The 17,677-nt window shown below is 35.7% G+C and overlaps 1 protein-coding gene across 3 annotated transcripts in view; it reads right to left on the bottom strand.

Annotated features, from left to right (window-relative positions):
- The window catches only part of LOC133524954 (striated muscle preferentially expressed protein kinase-like), a 50,476-nt gene extending 32,999 nt beyond the window's left edge, over window positions 1–17,477 (bottom strand). The window contains exon 1 of one of the 3 annotated variants that reach the window (XM_061861120.1): window positions 17,093–17,477. Coding sequence is in view for 1 of the 3 variants with exons in the window: in XM_061861119.1 (XP_061717103.1) it covers window positions 335–375 (41 nt within the window). In the remaining 2 variants the exon portion in view is untranslated. Of the gene's footprint in view, window positions 1–334; window positions 483–8,504; window positions 8,865–17,092 lie in introns of those variants that run through there. The other 2 variants (XM_061861121.1, XM_061861119.1) reach the window with 2 other exon arrangements.
- Between the last annotated feature and the right edge of the window lie 200 nt (window positions 17,478–17,677).

The following is a 17,677-nucleotide window of genomic DNA, read 5'->3' as shown; positions in this document are numbered from 1 at the left end:
GGGGGCAAAATTTTAAAGTCTAGTGACTAGGTCAAGTGGGATATCATTTCAAAGAGCTCAAATTGTAAATTCCAGAACATTTTTTTTTTCTCATAGAAAAAATTATTATTTACAGTTTCAGATTAAGGCAGCTTATACAAAAATTAAAGTTAATATGTTTGCGTAATACCTTGTCATACTTAAGTGTTCCCACACCTATTCTAGTAAAGATAGATGTCCAAGTAAATACATATTATAATCAACGTAAACTAATCAAACACAAATGTTTGTCAAGCACACCGAGTCATCAAACCACAGAAAAAAATAAAAGCTTTTGTCTGTGCATTAAACTTACATCTGTCTGTGTGTCTTCTTAAACACACTTAATGGACTCATCTTCTTTCTAACACTAATCAATCACATTTCATAACAGCATATAAAAAAAACTAGGGCATTAATTTGGAACATATAAGTAGTACACGATAAGCAAGTAATTTAATCTGTAGTCTAATTTTTTTTAATCCGTAACCTTATTTTTTTTTAGTTTCCTTGTTGAACTGTACAACTATTTAGAATATTTTTTACAATACAGGGTCGTTTGAGGAAGTGTTAAAAGCGTACTGATTGTTCGAGACGATCGATGCATTGATTCAAACGTCATTAATACGTGTTGGCACAGTCGAACTGTGGCGAGCAGTATATTTACTCATGCACTAAGTATTAATTGTACACATACCTATATGTATAAATAAAAGAGATAGGTACCTATCTTATGCAGATAAACACATTAATTAATCTAATAAAATTAGCACATCTGAGAGACAAAAAAAAAACACATTAAATTATCCAGAGATGTAAAGGGTCTTCAAGACTTTAATATTAAAAGACAAGAAATTAGATCAGACAAACACACAAGAAACGAATGAAGTGTCTCACGTTATTTATTTATCGTATGGCATATGTATGTCACTGGATTACATAGAGAAACTTATAGTTAGAATTTCGCCCTTTCCAGGTACGCGACTGTTTCTTCTGATAGGATCTTAAAATCGTCTACATGGCCTGTGTATCTAGTGTATTCACGTTATTGCCACTCAAAAGTAAAGTAATATTTGTTCATTTGTGACCTAATAAAAGAAAAGTTCAATATCACGTTGTTTTGCAATAAAGAGTTTGTAACGTAAAACCTTTCTACAAACTAGGCTTTTCTATTCCTATGTTATCAATCTGCCCATATTGTGCATAACTATAAATAAATGTCCTTAGTTTGTGATAAATAAATATTATAGGACATTATAAATATTATAGGACATTATTACACAAATTGACTAAGTCCCACAGTAAGCTCAATAAGGCTTGTGTTGAGGGTACTTAGACAACGATATATATAATATATAAATATTTATAAATACTTAAATACATAGAAAACACCCATGACTCAGGAACAAATATCAATGCCCTTACCAGGATTTGAACCCGGGACCATCGGCTTCGTAGGCAGGGTCACTACCCACTAGGCCAGACCGGTCGTCGATAAGCTTTAATAATTCCATTATTAAAGTCGGAGCAAGCTAAATCTAGCTGCATGGCATTTACAATTACAGAGTATGACGATGTGGTTACTAATGTCAAATTTCTATGAAAACGTGATATCACTTTATTGCCAAAACATGATCGGTTGATAGCTACAGAAATATGGTAGCGTTAAAAACAATATTTAACCAGGTTTTAGTTGTTTAAAAAATATATTTAAAATTAAAATGTTGATAAACTAGTATTTGCGTGGATCAAACATTTACTGTATCTGTTCAGTCCCGCCAGCTATACCTCCTACGTCGAATATGAAAATATGGCGTTTATAATGACATTCTCTCACTTTGTTCTGTTAAAGTCGTTGCAAAGTCAGCTTAGACGGGCTCTATTAAGTTAAACTACTGTCATTTCTACACACACCGTGATATTGGCTTAGGACTGGCATATACGGAACGCGGCACCAGGTTCGCAGCCAAAATACGTCATGCGAACGTAGCTGTTCTGTTATGGTAGCATAATTAAGCCTGATTATAGCATTGTCTGCCGTATTCGGACGATATGCGATATTAATCTTAGGATATTGACGTAATGACAGTCAGTGAACTTGACTGGCAAAAAACTTTATTGTGTGCTTTAGTATTTTTGCCATGCTGGTGGCCTACCGCTAAGAGCGTGCGACTTGCAATCCGGAGGTCGCGGGTTCAAACCTCGACTCGTACCAGTGAGTTTTTCGGAACTTATGTACGAAATATCATTTGATATTTACCAGTCGCTTTTCGGTGAAGGAAAACATCGTGAGGAAACCGGACTAATCCCAACAAGGCCTAGTTTACCCTCTGGGTTGGAAGGGCAGATGGCAGTCGCTTTCGTAAAAACTAGTGCCTACGACAAATCTTGGGATTAGTTATCAAGCGGACCCCAGGCTCTCATGAGCCGTGGCAAAATGCCGGGACAACGCGAGGAAGAAGATTGGGATAGTTAATATACAATTTGTGATGACATTCCACAAAAAGATCTACTTTGTCGGGGACGTGACGTGACGCGTATGGCAGCTACGTGTCCTTAATAACTTGCAGAAATCTGTATTATATACCGTTGAATTTAAAGCTATGTTATTAAACGTTATCACGCCAAATATCAGCTTCTTAGCAATCTTAGCTTTATTCGAACTGTTCATAAAATGGTGTCACGTATAATATACCAGTACGCTTTTCTTTCAAAAATGTTTTTGTTTTATTTTGAATATCGAACTTGCTGAGGTGCATACGGTTAGAAAGATGGATAGTGAGAGCGGATAATTTACACATAATGGTATTTTTTGAGCATTGTTTTAGGTACCCACTATCAGTTATATCACATTGCATAAGAGATACAATTATAGCAGTAGGTACATAAATACTTAATTAATTGCAATTATTACGCTTTTGTTTCCATTGTCTATGCTTAAACTTGGAAGTTTTCTCAAGTTAATTAATTGGTTGTTTTCACCCGTGATGATTAAGTACCTACTGACACATTTAAAACAACATTTCTAAAATTTCATATCACTGGGCATTATAGAAGTGTCAGTTGTAGTGGCGCTTTCTTTTAAACACTTATTCTGATAAAGCTAAGTAGCCGATATATTTGACATGATTGAACTTAGCTAAGTTCAAACCTGTTTCATTAAAAGGTTTTAATTCAACGGTTTAATATAGGTCATACAGATTTCAGCAGGTTAGGTAGGTAGCATACACGTCACGATGCGACAAAGTAGACGTTTTAAAGGAATGGCCCTCAATATCATCGCTCGTCCGAACTTACTTCTTACTTGTGGAGAAAATACTCTGCCTTAGGTAAATACCTAAATGTACGGAAGCTATAAAAATCATAATCCTCCTACGTCTTCGGCGTAGTCCGGTAAAAATAAGCGGCTACGAAAGAGGTGACTGGTGACGTTGTCTATGTTGTCTTTACATTAAAATGACAGTTTAAATTCGTTAAAACACGACAGCGAAAGTGAAGGCTTGAATTTGAGATGATATAAAGAGAAAGAGATTTTGAATGTGGCTCCTCTCGATTCGGCTTCGTTATTGCGTACAGAATGCCTGCGAAAAACGAAAATCGAATTCTATTCGGCGGCTGCTCCAAATTCGAAAACCGCATCTCCATTTCTACAGTACTTGTTTTACTAGAGACACCAAGATGGACGCTACACGAATTTCGATTTTCGAAGTTTGCGGCCAGACGTCCGAAATGCTGTCACCACACCGGCTCGGGTCATTGACACAACTTTCCAAACCCGTTTACACATAAACCCGACAACGACATACACACTTGTTTTATATATGTTCTTTCGGTTCCGCCAAGCAGTATCAAGTGTTACTGACTGGATGTTTTAGATCTATCGAAATGTGGGAAAAATATTGAATTATTTTTTTGTGGGATAAATTGTTACATACCTAGTAGCCTACATATGGCCGACATAGTTCTGAAAAGTTGCATGTTGCCAATGTAAGCTATTTTTTCTTATTTATTAAATGTATTTTACCTAATTTTTTATTTGGCCGTGGCAGTGTTTAAAAACAAGTACTAAGTACTTAAAAACTTTTATTTCTTTTGTAACGGATGATTGACCGAAGCGTAGCGTAGGTCTACGTTTTGACTCGGCCAATCTGCTTTCGTATGTCCGGATGTTCTCCTCTACAGGTCGTAATTCTCAACCGATTCGCGTGAAATTTTATGACCATATTCTATGACTAAATAGAATTTTTTTGTCGATCCAGTTTTTGGATTTTTTTCAAAATGGCGGATTCATAGTAAGTCGCGCCTAAACAAATAGCCGTATCGTTATCATAAGAGTTTCTTCCTTGTGAGACATGCTTACAGAGTGATTTCCGAAAAATTCAGACATTTTAGAACGCTGGTTTAGAGGGTATTTAGATATTTAGGTTTTTCTCGAGAATAAGTAGTCTAATTTCTCCATATTACATATGACCATTCGTGGCTCATTTGGTATACGCTCGCTTTGCAATCACGAGCTTTCGGGTTCAATCCCCGAGTAATGAATTATTTTTTGTTTTTTTTTTGCACTTTAATTTTCTATTTTTGATTGACATACTTTGTAACAGGAAGTGGGAGGTCCCTGGATCTATCCCCGGAATTGTAACTTTTTGCCTTTAAATTTCGTATTGTTGATTGATCAAGCTTAGCACGTTCGTATCAATTTTTATGTCTGAACTTTTTTTCAGCCGTTAAAATTCAAGGAGATGGACAGTTACACAAGTGAAAGCGGGTGCGATGTGTGGGGGTCCATGTTCAGAAATTTTTGGACTTTGGCTTTTCTATAGATTAGTTGTAGATCGGAATATTGATATTATTTTAGGAACAGAAGCTTAAACGTAAATGTTTGTTAGATTGCTTTGATTACCAAATTGAATATCACAGGTAAAAGAGGGAAACAGTTTTCTAGCATTTTTCCCCAGCCCCTGCCGGGGCTGTAATGTTCTCAAGATGGCTGTCGCGGCAATAAGTTACGGTACGGCACGTGGCATTATTTAGATAATTTTGGACTAATAGCAGTCGGCGATGAAAAAGTGGCGCCATCTAATAGATCAAAGGCCAAAGCAAAGGTATAGCGACATCGTTTCGAGTGATGGCGCCATAACCTTTAGGTTGTTCCCGGTAAGATGGCGCTGGTTTTTCATATTTAACAAATTGAACACATATCAGTGAAATAATAAGGATCAAAGTCAAATGGCGTTCTAAAAGTTTTAATGATGTGTCGAAAAATAAGGCAATAAATTTACATTACTACAAAGTTTTCTTTGACAATACACCTCTATTTCAAATTCTCTTTGCTGTTAGTCACCAGCAGGTAGATTACCAGTCAGGGGCCGCATGTTTGTATAAACCCACATCAGTTGAACAGTTTGTTAATTTGCTGTGCGGTATTTAGAGCACCAACAATAGGTCCTGACTGGCTTGAAAAGTTAAAATGCTCAGAGTTTTTGTATGATTTTGTTGCATGTTGAGACGGCCCAATAATGCCATTTTGAGGTTTTGTAATGGTCAGATTTGATAACGCCACTGTCAAAAGAACTTGGCGTCCTAAAGAACTTACATGTTCTAGGAGTCAGTTTCCACTTACGTTAGTATAGGCGATCACCAATATTGTCGCGCTGCAATACTGCTGTGGCCGACTGCACAGTATTGCAGCGCTACATGACTGCAGGAAACGTCCAATTTTATATAAATTTATCGCAGCCGGCAGTATTGTCGCGCTGCAATACTGCTACAGTAGTTGACTAATATTCAGTCAGCGGCAGTAATGCAGTTGGCAGTAATGTCGAGCTGCAACTACTCCGGCAGTGGCGGCAGTAGTGCAGCTGCGGTCGGGAATCCGAACGTTACCTTTATGGCTGCTCTACACGATGGGCCATCATACTAGCCCACTAAGATGGGCCAGCGTGTGGACAGGATCGTGGTGTCGGATGGTTTATGGCGCGGCGGGATGGCGATGGGATGGCCACAGTGTCGGTTTTTCATCCGCACATTAAAGGTAGTGGGCCAGCGATGGTGCGTAGCGTACGCATCTAAACGTGGCCCATTCCATAGTGCGTGCTCTCTCAACCATCGCATGGCCATCTCGCTGGTCCAGCGCTAGGCCATCGTGTAGAAGAGCCATCACCATCGCATGGCCATATCGCTGGTTCAGCTCTGAGCCATCGTGTAGAGGAGCCATTACATTGTGTATTACCTAACCTACAGCAGGTTGTAGGTTGTTATACGTTGCGCTTTCTTGGGTTCAATTTCTAAATATAATCCTAGAGCCTTCTGATTTGGATCACCTCGCTAAAATTTGGACTATGAAACTCCTACTCGACTAAACTTGAGGACTTCGAGGAGGAAAAAATACTGAAAAGACTGGCAAACCAAACAAACTGACGCGCACGATGAAGTATCTCGGTTACAGCTTACAGGCCAATTTCGAACGTACACTGACATCAGAATGCAAAATGATATATGAACCATTTTATTTAGTTATCATGCGTCCCGCTTGCGTCAGTACATGTACGGACTCCGTAGATTACGAGCAAAATGCATCACAACTGAATGACATCTTTTAGAAAATTACTTTTCCATGCGGGTTTTTTTATTCCAATATACGTAACAAGTATCCCTAGCAAAATTTAAAGCATTGAACATCATTTAGAGGTCGCTATAGATAAAACAATTCTGCTACTTATACAAAATTGTATGAAAATAAATTGACCCATTGATAATTCTGCTTTGGAAATGTCTATAAGGACTTCTTAAACGTTTTATTTATGAGTTATAAGTATGTTAAAAATATGGCGGTCGATTTTTTTTTTTTACTGTTTGGTTACTTTGTATTTTTTTTATTGCATGAGGATATTGCAAATCACAAAATCATAGCGAGTACAGGGACCACAAAGTCATTTGTAAATGAGTTCAAATTATTCCATAATATAAATAAAGGGAGCCTTGTGAAGATAAAATCTATTCCACTTTTTTTCTACATTCAAAGTAAATTTGGACTACCCTATTCGATAATTATGTATTTTTGTCAATTTAGTTTTCATAAATACTTCTAAGCAGTAGAGCCATACATTTATTCACTTTTAAGCTATTATGCTCGCGAGGTCTACAGCTCACAGAGCTACTAGTAATATATATCCGTAAAAAGACTTGTTATAATTTAAATATCCAAAAAAATATAAATGGATAGCAGACTACAAGTAGGTAGTAATTGAACTAATTGAGAACGGGCTGTAATGTAACATTAGCTAGGCATTTGTGTATAACAAGTAGGTATATTGTGAATGTACCTAAAGTAAACATACCGGTCGTTTAAATGAGTGAAAAGCCTCAACGTCATTGGTATTTGCCAAATAGATATAATAACGTTAGTTATTTGATGTAGGTATTAGGTAACAAAAATTAAATAACCTTTTTGTATTTTTGTGTTTTTATAAATAAATAACCTTCGTTATAAATAATATTTGGCATTCGTTTTATAGTAAATAGCAGAATATTTTACTATATCGTACAAAAAAGATAAATGTCAGTGTTTGTACTAATGGTTAACAATGACAAAGTGTTGTAATGTCATCATTAATGTTGTCCAGCCTCTTTGAAGTTTTATTTTAATTTTATTATAAGCTGATCGGCGATTGTCCCTAGACAGACACCTTTTGGAAAGTGAAGACAGTGCCTAAGTTGGAGCTCACGGGTTCAGTAGTAGTCTTTGAAGTTACGTCAAATGTACTCTTTGGTTTATTTGATGAAATGTAAACACGTCAGTCAATAAAGTCATGCTATAATAAAAATACGCTTTAAAAAAATATCAGCTAGGATATCCGCATTGGTATGATTGGGATGAAGCATGTTGCTGATTTGCATTTGTGGCCACATATAAATAAATAAATAATAAATAAAAATAAATATTATAGGACATTATTACACAAATTGTCTAAGTCCCACAGTAAGCTCAATAAGGCTTGTGTTGAGGGTACTTAGACAACGATATATATAATATATAAATATCTATAAATACTTAAATACATATAAAACACCCATGACTCAGGAACAAATATCCATGCTCATCACACAAATACATGCCTTTACCATGATTTGAACCCGGGACCATCAGCTTCGTAGGCAGGGTCACTACCCACTAGGCCAAACCGGTCGTCAAACACATAAACATATACTTAAACTAGATTATATTTTAAGTTTTAGTTTTAGTCAGTGAATAAATGAACATGTACTATAAGTTTTTAGGAACATACAGTTCGAAATATAAGAGGCTAAACAAATGTAAATGTATGAATATTATTAAAATGTGACGTTTATAGTTTATAATAACACCCCCTCATTGTTCTGTTCACGTCGGTGTAAACTTAGCTTAGACTGCCTGTACCCGTTTCTGTACACATCAATTACAATATAATCTATGTCGATGTCACTCGTAGACTACAACTATTTACCGATATGGTATCTCCTTTTATGGCCCCGGCTTTTTGAGCAGGAATCTATGCGGTTCGGTCGTTTGTCTTTTTTGTACCTATTGGGAAAGAAAGGGGACAAGTTATGAGGTGCCCAAAAGTGGACATAGTTTTTTTAGGAGTAAGATTTTAAGCGAAGATATATTTGAATATTTTTGTACAGGTGTCTCGGAAAAAAAATATCAAAAGGGCTTAGGTGGCTGGGCATTCTTCTTAAACATCCAACAAATCACAGAAAAAAAACTAAGAAAAATAAATAGGTGTATAAAAAGAACACAAACATATGCAAAATACACCTCTTTTTGTATTCTAGACAAGGACCAATACTGGATAGGTATAAGACTGCGCGACATGCTAATTTGTATATGTAAGTGTCTAACGATGTCAGTAAAGTCTTTTAAATGTAAATTCTTGTATGTATTTAGTAAATACCTAAGTTCGTTAACCTTGTAATTCTTAAAAGTCGTAAAAAACAATTAGTGACTTAACCAGCAAGTACCTACCTACTATAAAACTAAGCGTGTTATTTGGGTAGATAAATATATTAGAGGTAAAAAGACTATATAAGTCTAGTTGGACTCTCTGTTATAAAGATTCCTATCTATACTTAGGTAACTACCTAAGCATAGGTAGGAATCTTTATAATATAACAGGCAGCAGGTTGCAGGTAGTTCTTTGTAGGCATACCAATAACACGCTTAAGGATTAATTATCTACATATTACTTATACTTGGGTACATTATATATTTATTTATACAAATATAGATACTATATACAAACCTATTTAGCAAATAGGTCGTACTAAATACTAATCAATATGTAAACAGGCGCTAAGGCAAGTGTATACGCTCGTGAGGGCCTTATAAGATAAAAATAAATTATTGATTATCTTCGAAATGGAGTTAATTAGAATGCCGGTGTCTGTGAGAAAGTTACTCAATTTAAGCTCAAGTGCTCCCTTGAAATTAGTGGAAATAAAAAAAAACACGGTGTATATGTTATCTATCTATGTAGGTATTTTTTTGTATATGTTAACGGCACCAATCATGGAGTATTTTTGATATTTCGGAGACATCTGTAAAATTTCTACCGCTTTATGCTTTAAACGTTGAATGTCCAATTCGTCCTTAATGTATTCTATGTATTTGATGAAAGCTACTGCAATTAGTTTCAATATTATTAACCAATTACCTAAAACTATGGTTTTTTGCTTCAGTCATGGGATGTATGGCGCCATTAATTTTCAAACTTACAAATATCAAACTTAAGCAGCTCTTTGGCTCTTGTTTATGGTAAAATGTTGCCAGAGATTAAAAACTGATGGTAAATAATTGTTTTACAGGATTTGTCTATACCATCCCATTACTGGTGCCTGTTCCATTATAGGGGTGTTTACTATATATATTTGTTTTACTGTTCACAATAATTTGATTTCTGTTTTATACTTCATCTCGAGATCTACAATCGGACTGCACATACTACAAGTTTCTGTTAGACCCAGTGGTTGAATTGAGAATGGACTAGAGAATTCCTTATGGCATCAAGTCCGCCATTTGTCCAATTTTATATCGTTCAATAAAGTTTAAATGAATATCACACCTAGTCATCTGGTGAAACGAGCACTAGAGGTTATTTGTACTGTTTTAATTATTGTTCGTGACGTGAGGCTGTCACCATCGAATTGTTAACTTTTTACAAGCTTTTATTTAGTTTAGTTTCACCTGTCCCGTTGTCTGTCTGTCTGTAATCAAATCTTGAAAGTTAAATTTGACCCAAAAAATATTTTTTTGCCAAAACGTATTCTATTCGTGCTACACGTAGACGTGCTAGAAAACTTCAATGGAAATATTGTCCATTTTAGATATGTCACTTTTACGTATGTTATTGTCACACAGCCAAAATTATCTACAATTATTAGTACCTATCTTCTAAATGTATCATGTATCGTGTAAAGTAACTTATTTAATAGACACACAAATAGTTCAATAACTAACAAAACATAGTTACAACTTCTTTGAAAACAAATCAAATTATTTGATCAAATATTCTTGATTTGTGTTTTTTAAGTAGTCACACGTACTATATAAACTCAAAAAAACTATAAATTATAAACTGAAATAGAACTAAAGAAAAGTAACCAAGCCCTGCAGTGACCGGATTCGAAACGCTTTGTTTAACGATTTTATTTTTTTCTTTAGTATACGAGTATGACATATGTATAGTTTCAGTTTATAAAACGTATTCGTACTTTTTATGCTGGAAAATATTAATTAAAGGGGTGAAATTAATGACAATCAGGAATGGGATTCATGAATTCTATATGGCGTGCTGTAGCTAGATTTCAATGAAATCATCTAAGTAAATATGCTTAGCGCCCATTTCCCGGCCTGTCCTCGCGACAATCTGTCTTGATAAAGTGACGGAAGCGGGAACTAATTATATCGTTCCCGGCCGCTATGCGGAAGTAGGCATTTTTTTTTTTTTTGGCGTATTCCTGGCCGTTTTAAATTAATGATTTGGCCAGTATTGCGTAAAAATATACCATAATCAATATAATTTATTCTTTGTCCGAATACAGCTTCTCTTTGTTTATTATCTTCTTCTTCTTCCTCGCGTTGTCCCGGCATTTGCCACGGCTCATGGGAGCCTGGGGTCCGCTTGACAACTAATCCCAAGATTTGGCGTAGGCACTAGTTTTTACGAAAGCGACTGCCATCAGACCTTCCAACCCAGAGGATAAACTAGGCCTTGTTGGGATTAGTCCGGTTTCCTCACGATGTTTTCCTTCACCGAAAAGCGACTGGTAAATATCAAATGATATTTCGTACATAAGTTCCGAAAAACTCATTGGTACGAGCCGGGGTTTGAACCCGCGACCTCCGGATTGCAAGTCGCACGCTCTTACCGCTAGGCCACCAGCACTTTGTTTATTATAATGTTATTTAAATTATTTAGATACAGTGCATTTTTGTTTTAATATTTATACCAAATCAAGAACTCGTAACAGCTACCAGGATTATTATATACGAGTATACTACCGCTAAAAGGTCCGCTTGGCAACTAATCCATAGAATTGGCGTTTTTACGAAAGCGACTGCCATCTAGGTAACCTTCCAGCCCAGAGTGTAAACTAGGAAACTAGTTCTTATTAGGATTAGTTCGGTTTCCTCACGATGTTTTCGGCTGGCAAATATCAAATGATATTTCGTACATAAGTTCCGAAAAACTCATTGGTACGAGCCGGGGTTTGAACCCGCGACCTCCGGATTGAAAGTCGCACGCTCTTACCGCTAGGCCACGAGCGCTTTTAGAGCTACTTAATCACGATTCACGGCACAAAAAAAAATACATCACCGAAAACAGCGACCAACACCCATCTTGGTTTTGTGTTATGCTAATCTAGAGGATTCAAACCTGTTTTCAAAATAAATTCAGGGTCTACTAGAGTATGTGTAAAAAACCACTTAAAACCCGACTTATGTAAATTAAGGGATAGGGCGCAAGATAAAAAGGCTTACAAGGATCATTAATTACTTTCCTGGGATGTTAGATTGAGGTCGTGGGCGGGCAATGTTTTCTGTGGTGTCTATTAAATATTGTGTGGTGAGTTGGCTGCATTACTACACCACATTACCCTAAAAAAACCTTTATTATCTCAAATATCTATTTTGAAAAAAAAAAAACGGCTAGCCCGCTGATTAAGGTTTTGCCACAATTTCATTAATCCTTAAACGCGTGAAATGACGATTATATGATAAGTTATATAAATTCGTTATAAATCGCGAGGATAACGTAAATAGTGACTAATGATAGCGTGACATATTTTGAGGTGCATGTTGTGGGAAAAACAAAAAAATAAAAAAAAGTAACGATAATTCTAATTTGTTAATGTTCAAATAATTATATTTGCGACATAGTGAATAGTGATATGAATCGTAAAATCTAGACAATGTTATAACCACATAGGGTTAACAAATAAAACCTTAATTTTTCCTTATCCTCAGCATCAAAATAATATAAAGGAATAGTACATTACGATACAAGTGCGGAAATTCGAAACGAGTGGCGATAAATTAAAACACGACCGTAGGGAGTTTTAAATCGACACGAGTAGCGAATTACCTATTCGCACATGTATCGTACAACGTTTTACAGTACATATGGCCCTTTAAATGTTCGACACAGTAACGTAATATGCTAATTTTCGCACTAGTGCGGTAAAGTAGCACCATATGTACTGTAAATTAATATAAAGCATTACTTGGTAAATAGTACCCCTTACTCGGTTTATTAATTCTGAAATTTTGAATTCGAATCGAGAAAATTATATCGTATTATTACTACATATAAAACTTTAACAGGTCCCAAGTGAATGTATATCCCACAATTGTGTAACATCGGATATCAAATTTCTAATTACGAAATCGTCGGCGACACTTGTTTAGAAACACGTTGCTGCATTTTTATCGACTCGTGTGTTTTCGACGCCTTTAATGATAATGCCTAGTAGGCTTTTTGCATAATTTAAAAGTTCCATTAAATACCTTCTTCCGTTTGAGGTACTTTCGATTTCAGCATTTTGCAAGCTAGCAAAGAAAGACTGTGCTAATATTTATTGCATTAGTATTGGGTGCAAATTTTGGTTAGTTTTAGGTAGTTATATTAAATACGGATAACATAACAGCGGTCTGTTTATAGAATCTTTCATTGTATGAGTGAGGAGTGACGATATTTTGAATCACTCTGTACTTAGTTCAAGTGACGTACACGTTTGCATTAAGTCTCATTTTGTATGGGATTTTGAGTTTCCAAAACGTCCCGCTTGGCGCGCTGTTTCTAAATCCCATAGAAAATGAGACTTAACGCAAACGCGTACGTCACTTCAGGCTGTCGAAAAAATGTACACTAGGGGTTCAGTAGTTAATTATGTATATGTTTGACCGATGCAGGAACCGGTAAATAAATATTTTATTTTTAACAGAAAAGTAGCGTTTCAAAAAAGGTTGAAAACAAAAACTCGACCCTGCTAGCTATTATATGTATATAGAAGGGCACCATATAAAACCTCCTGTTGTTGTTATGTTGAAAATAAAACAAATCCTTAGATCATAATAAAACAATAAGGTAGGATTTTTTTGCATTGCAGTACAGTCACGTCTGAAAATATCGATACGGACGAAGTGCCAAAATATATATAATATAGGTACACTATCTATATATGGTCAATAAGGTCGTGTATACATATTTTAGGCAATTTGTTCGTGTCGATATTTTCAGACGTGACTGTACTACAATGCAAAAAAAATCCTACCAGATGTAGTGTATCTTTACGGCATTGAAAAAAATTCCCCCTTATCAATCACATCACATAAACGGTATAATAGATTGGTGATAACTGCGGATTAAACGTTATCGTTCTTTGTTGGCTCTATAACTAAGATTGTATGGACATGAGTTCTTACACAATTTTATTTGTACGTATTTAATAAGATTATTATAAGTTGTAGCTGTAAGTATAGCTCCTCATTTTATGGTGTATTATGGAAATAAATATTTTGCATTGGTTTTAAGTTTGCAATTGATCTAACATATTCAAGTGTACTCGTAATTCATGACATGTTCACCATTTTAATTATGACTTCTAATAGAAATATTTAGTATAATTTAGTTGGTTTTATTTCTTCTAGTTACTCTCATTGAATTCTAGCTCACACGCCGGGTGTGAGAATTCAAATTTTGTTATATATTACCCATTTACAGGTGTTTAAATTAAATGAGCCAAAATTCCATAGGTAGTAGAACCACAGATCATATGGTAGAACAATACAGCCCCATTGATATTGTGTTCGATACAAATGCTGCACGACTAGTTTTTTTTGACAGATATATAAAGTAAGGAACAATAAAAAATTACACAAAAACAGGATTGTTAATTGAAACATAATCCACGTAAATTTAATAAGTACTTATAATATATAATAATTCAGCCTATATACGTCCCACTGCTGGGCACAGGCCTCCTCTCATGTGCGAGAGGGCTCGGGCTATAGTCCCCACGCTACCCCAATGCGGATTGGGGACTTCACATACACCTTTGAATTTCTTCTCAGATGTATGCAGGTTTCCTCACGATGTTTTCCTTCACCGAAAAGCTAGTGGTAAATATCAAATGATATTTCGTACATAAGTTCCGAAAAACTCATTGGTACGAGCCAGGATTTGAACCCGCGACCTCCGAATTGAAAGTCGGACGTCATATCCACTCGGCCACCACCGCTTCTAATCTATCTAATATCTAATAAGTACTTACCAGGTTAAATTCTAAAGGACAATCGATTGTTTGTTGTTGCTAAACCTTATACCTAAACATAAAGCTAAACTATTATCTTAAGCAACATGAACGCGGCTGCTGACGGTACATGTGGTTTCTAAACAATGGCCACTTGTCATGATCCGCCGCTCGCATTCACGAAAACAATACTACAAGAATACGTACCTACAGGCGGAGCATATATTTCAATTGTTCGGCCTTGTAAAATATAATAACAGAGATGTAGGTATCGCAGACATCGCAGTACCCCTAATACATTTTTCACCATTCAAATGATCTAATTACGAGTAACATAACTACTAGGTAACTTGTATTAGTATTCGAAATTAATTTCGTATAAATACGTCCGAGTACTATTATCGAAGACGTTTCCGGCCCGCGCAAGCAACCCATAATGCTTGCGTGGATAAAATACACGTTTTTCGGTTCCGAAGGTATGTAGGCAAGTATAGTATAAGGAGATAAGAAAGAACTAAACTTTAAAATCCATAAAGAAAAATGCTGTTTTAGTTAAGTTACGGTATTTAACATTTGTTGTTAGAAATGGTCAATAATCCTTAAATACAAAGGTGTAGGATGTAACCTACACAACAACAATAAAAAATATTTGCCGGCGGCCGGCAAAACGTCCCACTTTGTCGTTTGCCATAAGGATGTCTCGTCAGTAGGGCTAAGATGGTCGGCTCTTTATCATTTGTCACCATGCCTGTCACGTTCTAACAAGTATGTAAGCGCGAAAGTGACGGGCTTGGTGACAAGTGATAAAAATGGAACCATGCTGCCACCGCAGGTTATTTGTATAAAGATACAAGCAAAATCTCGTCCTTATGGTAAGCAACAAAGTGGGACGTTTTGCCGGTGGCGATCACACATAATTAAAATAGTTAAAAAAGGGGGCCCCAGGTGTTCTTAGATATTCATTCAGCAAGCACTTGACAAAAACACTCATTTATGAAAGATATTGTATTTTGCAAAAGTGAATGAAGGCATTTAGTTGAGATTTTGTTGTTTATAATCTTAAGAAATAATAAACTACTTATTTCAATTTAAATATTTTAGTTGATATTAATTCATATTTCCATTCTTCCCGTTTCATTCTCAAAAATAATTAAATAACTAAATACGAGTGCCACTACCAAGATAGTTTTTTGTACAGAAGCCATAGTTGACAACCCTAGAGCGACCGCCGAGCGTAGGTATCAAAAGTGAAGTACATACATGTGATTGACTTCTGTACCTATCTGTTTTGTGGTAAGACAGTATTACATAATTATAATTATCTTAAGCTAATTTAAAAAAATGGAAATTACTCTGAGCTAAGTCTGGCGAGTAGGGGTAGACGATAAAAAGTGCCCAGATAGATAATTATGAGATTTCGCTTTGAAATCCCCAAACGCAAGTATTTGTTAAACTTGGTTAAAAATTAACATGCGTGAAACCCAATTACTGTTTTAAAATACAAAACAACTGTTTTAGTTTTTTTTTGCAAATGAATCCTTTAGGGTCTCTGCTAGATATTTAAAACTGATTCACCCGTCTTCTAAAACCATAACCACCTTAGAGGTTTTGTAAATGCAATTCTAATATTTGTTGATTCACCCACGTATGTACTTATAGTTCGAATTTTAAAAGTTTCTGAAAGTTACTTTAAGTACATATAAACAACTTTACTTAAGAGAAAAGCAGGTACCTATTAAAGGATTAAGAGCAGAAAAAGTTTCTCCGAGGATGTTTTGCAATAATACCTACATTCTATACCGGTTTCGCATTTCGTGGTGTAAAAAACTAATTTATTCGATTATTGTAATGTGTTAAGTTTAGGTAGGTAAATAACTCAACAAGTAGGTACCTATTATAAGTGATCAAGCACCTGTTGATCGCGCATTGCGCGACCATCTGAACCTAGCCTAAAAGTTGTTTTGACCATCGCTGACGTGGTGAGAGCTTTCCCCAGACGACCTAGTGCAGAAAATGCGAATCATCCGACACCAGTAAAAATAAGAAACGCAGTCTCTTTAAAGTTCTAAATTAAACACTAACGAGGTCGATTACAAACGTCCTCCATTATAAAAGGATATTAAACGTAGGACCATACCTAAAAGGCAAGCTCAGTAATTTTCAAGCGAGACGCTTTAAACCAAATGCAATAGCAATTTCGTATCTTATCAGAATAAATCCGTAAAATGTAATTTTACAAAACATGACAACTTTCAAAAGTATTTTCCTTGTAAAAACTTACCGCTGTCAAATTAGCATATGCACATCACAGAGCACAGGAAAAAAATAAAACTTTGTTCCACAAAAAACACTGGCACAAGTTTCGTAACGCACTCCCGAAAAAAAAAACAAAGAAAACAATAAATTCTAAATTTAAAACGATGCGCGTCTGTAGCCGGCGCGAGAGCTCAGTCGCGACTGCGACTCGATGGTCGCCGCCGTTTCTAAATTTATCGGTGCTAGTAATACGAGATAAAACAGTTCTTTATTGAGAGCCTTTTTTATTCCACATGAGAAAATGTCTGGAGTTATATATGATATCTTAGGACAAATAACTTCAGACCACCCAACCTTAGAGCATTAATAATTTAATTGAATGTCCATCATATTGGTCACGACAGTATACTTTGAACCATAAAATAAAACTAAATTAGTTGCAACATTTAATAATGTTTATTCCTCATTCATAATATGGGAACCCTCCGGTTGAGTCAATACCTAATTGAGACTAAATATAGCATCACTCAAACGGCAATAATCATTTAAATGGAAGTTAATTACATACCTGTGTATGCGTAATACTCGGCCAATAAGTTTAAAGCTTGTA

Source organism: Cydia pomonella, chromosome 14 (assembly GCF_033807575.1).
Source record: "Cydia pomonella isolate Wapato2018A chromosome 14, ilCydPomo1, whole genome shotgun sequence".
NCBI lineage: Eukaryota > Metazoa > Arthropoda > Insecta > Lepidoptera > Tortricidae > Cydia > Cydia pomonella.
This window is presented reverse-complemented; position numbering and strand designations above follow the sequence as displayed.